Source organism: Lucilia sericata, unplaced genomic scaffold, assembly GCF_015586225.1.
Source record: "Lucilia sericata isolate MDLA Ls3-8-SP2 unplaced genomic scaffold, ASM1558622v1 Contig001040F_arrow, whole genome shotgun sequence".
Lineage (NCBI taxonomy): Eukaryota > Metazoa > Arthropoda > Insecta > Diptera > Calliphoridae > Lucilia > Lucilia sericata.
In genome coordinates this window covers 1-4,296 of record NW_023995020.1, presented here as the reverse complement: position 1 = coordinate 4,296, position 4,296 = coordinate 1, and the positions used below count along the sequence as shown (strand labels likewise).

The window sequence follows — 4,296 nt, the reverse complement described above, 5'->3', positions numbered from 1 at the left end:
TTAGTTAGTAGTAGTTAGTAGTTAGTTAGTTAGTTAGTTAGTTAGTTAGTTAGTTAGTTAGTTAGTTAGTTAGTTAGTTAGTTAGTTAGTTAGTTAGTTAGTTAGTTAGTTAGTTAGTTAGTTAGTTAGTTAGTTAGTTAGTTAGTTAGTTAGTTAGTTAGTTAGTTAGTTAGTAGTTAGTTAGTTAGTTAGTTAGTTAGTTAGTTAGTTAGTTAGTTAGTAGTTAGTTAGTTAGTTAGTTAGTTAGTTAGTTAGTTAGTTAGTTAGTTAGTTAGTTAGTTAGTTAGTTAGTTAGTTAGTTAGTTAGTTAGTTAGTTAGTTAGTTAGTTAGTTAGTTAGTTAGTTAGTTAGTTAGTTAGTTAGTTAGTTAGTTAGTTAGTTAGTTAGTTAGTAGTTAGTTAGTTAGTTAGTTAGTTAGTTAGTAGTTAGTTAGTTAGTTAGTTAGTTAGTTAGTTAGTTAGTTAGTTAGTTAGTTAGTTAGTTAGTTAGTTAGTTAGTTAGTTAGTTAGTTAGTTAGTTAGTTAGTAGTTAGTTAGTTAGTTAGTTAGTTAGTTAGTTAGTTAGTTAGTAGTTAGTTAGTTAGTTAGTTAGTTAGTTAGTTAGTTAGTTAGTTAGTTAGTTAGTTAGTTAGTTAGTTAGTTAGTAGTTAGTTAGTTAGTTAGTTAGTTAGTTAGTTAGTTAGTTAGTTAGTTAGTTAGTTAGTTAGTTAGTTAGTTAGTTAGTTAGTAGTTAGTTAGTTAGTTAGTTAGTTAGTTAGTTAGTTAGTTAGTTAGTTAGTTAGTTAGTTAGTTAGTTAGTTAGTTAGTAGTTAGTTAGTTAGTAGTAGTTAGTAGTTAGTTATTAATTAATACGAAGTAATTGCATAGAAACACAAGCTTCCAATCTACACTGAATTTGGCAATGAATTGATCCGTTCATTGTATTGTCCCGTCATATATCGAAAATAATATAAATATGAGAGGGATTTTCATAAAAGGCCCTTTAATGGACCTAACCATTAATCCACATGATACTTAAAGCAGTGATCGTTCATGCTCAAAATCTTTCCGATATCGAAATTTGTCGATGTACAGATATTTTGAAGCCTGTTATGCATTATGAGCTAGGATCAAACGTGAGACCGATTGCAATACACCATAAAATAATTAGTACTCACCTATTCGTTAAGTTTAATAAACATTAATAAAACGCAATTCTATTATTAGAAAAATCTTATAATTTACAAATGCAAATTCTCTTAATGGATCTTTACAAAAAATACAAATTGGAAACTTATATTAACTGCTAGTAAATATACAAATATTATGAAAATAAAAAAAGTTTAATCGTTTCTTAAGACAATATTAAAAATAATAAGAGTTCCAAAGTCTAGGCATAAGGCGTTGAGACATAAACTGGCGGAAGGGATTGAGACGTACATTCTTCAAGTAACAATTGGGTGGCAAATCGACCTGTTAAAATTGAATTAAGTTTAAAGATAAAATTTAAAAAAAATCACGATTTCAAGTTTGAGCAAAAATGTAAAGCAGCACAAAGAAATCCAAGCAATGGAATGTCATTTATTTTGAGCTAAAGGCTGGTAAAGCATTTTTTTGTTGAAGCGTATATGTATCAGCCAGTCGGGATAATAATAACTTACAGATTGGGCATGTGTAACCTTAACAGGTTTTTGGCCAGGGCAAATTATAAACGATTCATGGCCAGGCAAAAGTTGAGCTTTTATCATGGAAGGATGAGAAACAGGTGACATGGCGTTGTGGGTAACAGGTGACATGGCATTATGTCCAACTGGTGACATGGCGGTGTGAGTAACAGGGGCCATAACGGTGTGCGATACCGGTGGTGAAACCATGTTAACTGGATGTAAGCCACTGGTGTACTTTAAGTTATTGCTAACACTTGAAGAAGAGTCGGCTTTATTGGGGGTGAGATTGATGGAAGGCATAGGTAGTTTTTTAGAGGGATGAGCTTCTGTAAAAGATTTACAATATTTATTTAAGGCCAAAGGAAAATTGATAATTTGAAATACCTTTAACATTGATTTTAAATTCACATTTGGCAGTTAAACCATCATCATTGGTGGCCTCGTAAAAGACAGTGTGGACTCCCATACCAAATAATTCACCAGGAATCTGTATATTAGATATTAAGTAATATTAACCAAATTAATTACTATCTTGATTTTATAATAAATACCCTGGATTTGTAGATTTTCTTTAAGCCATATTTGCTTTCGAATCGGGGCTCTTCCCATACTACGGAGCGATAAGCCTGATTTTCAGCCAATTGCACCTCAAATGATGATGTGCAGAAAACAATTTTTGGTCCTTCGGCATGTCTTACATTTATAACAGTCTTACAACGAGCTTTTCTACCAGTAATAGGATCATGACCACGGAATACGACATTATAGCTGCCAGGTCCTAAATGAGCTTGCAAATCGCGAGTCCAAGCAGGAGATGATTCAATGTAACGGTAATCCAAATTGGTAACAGGTTTCTCTAAGATAATATGGGTAGTACGTTCACCATTGGCCAAAAATACGGTGGTGTTACGAGGACACTTAATATATGGTCTTTGAACACCAGTTCCAGCACCTGCACCTCCAAATGTGGGTGGCTTCCAGGCTAAATTGGGCAAAGGACGTGTTTGGTACGTAGTCTGTATGCTGGGCAATGGTTGTTTGTGTAGCGTTGGCATAAAGGAAGGTGTAAAATCATTTGTGCCATCTAGTCGTGTGTCGATATGCATTGGCACACACTCAAATGTACCCTCATAGGACCATTTCATTTGTGAGGTGCAGACAGCTACTGATTTTCCTACTGGCATAAAGCCAACGTTACACTTAAGGCGACACTGTTCGCCCATATAAGTTGAACCCAAAGAACATGATTGCGGCAACATGACACCATTTCTTGGCGTTGGAATACGTGGGCATACAATTGCTGCAATATTAGAAAAAAATTTAGATGGAAGGTGAGATAAAAAAACATTCAATTTATGTGGCTAAAGGTAAATATAACTGCCAATAAACACAACAAGAGTGTTCATAAACGAACTGAAAATTCCAAAATAAAAACTTACGCAAACATTTATTCTCATGATCATCCCACTGGCCGGATGCATTACAATGCCTATGACTGGGTCCTTCTAGACGATAACCTTGATTGCACCATACCTTACATTTGGTGTTATAGAAACGTTTCTTCTTGTGACGATATTTGGTGCAGTGGATTTCTCCATTTGCTGGCGCCTCAAAAGGCTGACATTGGTCACGGGATTCTACACGCTTTTCACAAGTTTTTCTATCGTTAGCCAAGCTATAACCCAAGGGGCATTTACACTCAAAACCACCATTGTGATTGATGCAGGAACCTCCCAAACAGCCGCCATTATTTTCCAAACACTCATCGATATCTACACACTCACGTCCATTCTCCAGCCTATAACCACTGGGGCAGAGACACTCATAGGAACCATTAGTATTACGGCAATCATATTGACAAACACCCGGCAGGGAACATTCATCGATATCCTCACACTTGGAGGGATCATCACGGCTAAAGGTGAAACCAGCGGGACAAGTTATAGGACAAGCGTCTTCACCATGGGCAGGTTTAGAACCATCAGGGCAACGACATTCGAAGGAGCCAAGAGTATTGTGGCATTTATGCAGACAATAGCCATTTTGATCTAAACATTCGTCAATATCTTCACAAGTTTTTCCATCAGCTCCCAAAGTCCAACCTAGAGGACAGGCGCAGCCCTTTTCTGGATCACACAAGTGGGAACAGCCACCATTGTCTGTATCGCAACGACCACCTAAACATTTTTTACCATCTGCCGAGAGAGTAAAACCATCGGGACATGCACAAATATAAGAACCCTGGGTGTTGTAACAGTTATGACTGCAACCATGATCTGTTACAATACATTCATCTATATCGAGACACACGGAACGGGTCTCTCCCAAATAGTAACCCTGAGGACAGGTACACTGGAAGCCGCCATCTACATTAACACACTCATGAGAACAGTCGTGACGTCCCAAGGCACATTCGTCCACATCCAAGCAAGTCTTTTGATCGTCAGCCAACTCAAAACCAGCCTCACAGGTACAAGCATAAGAACCTAGAAGATTTACACAAATAGAACTACAATTCGCCAGACCATCGAAACATTCATCGATGTCGAGGCAAGTATGACCATTGGATGAAAGTATGAAACCAGTGCGACATGAACAGGCATAACTGCCAGCGCTATTATGACATATATGATCACAACCGCCGTTAGTGA

General features: G+C 36.6%; 1 protein-coding gene across 1 annotated transcript; it reads right to left on the bottom strand.

Moving 5' to 3' along the window:
- Nucleotides 1-1,198: 1,198 nt before the first annotated feature.
- On the bottom strand, nucleotides 1,199-4,291 carry LOC119609696 (multiple epidermal growth factor-like domains protein 6; the record flags this gene model as incomplete). The annotated part of the gene is made up of 5 exons (XM_037964571.1): nucleotides 1,199-1,451; nucleotides 1,640-1,971; nucleotides 2,030-2,132; nucleotides 2,197-2,945; nucleotides 3,085-4,291. Coding segments are annotated over 5 exons (2,499 nt in total), but the record flags the coding sequence as incomplete, so codon positions are not given.
- Between the last annotated feature and the right edge of the window lie 5 nt (nucleotides 4,292-4,296).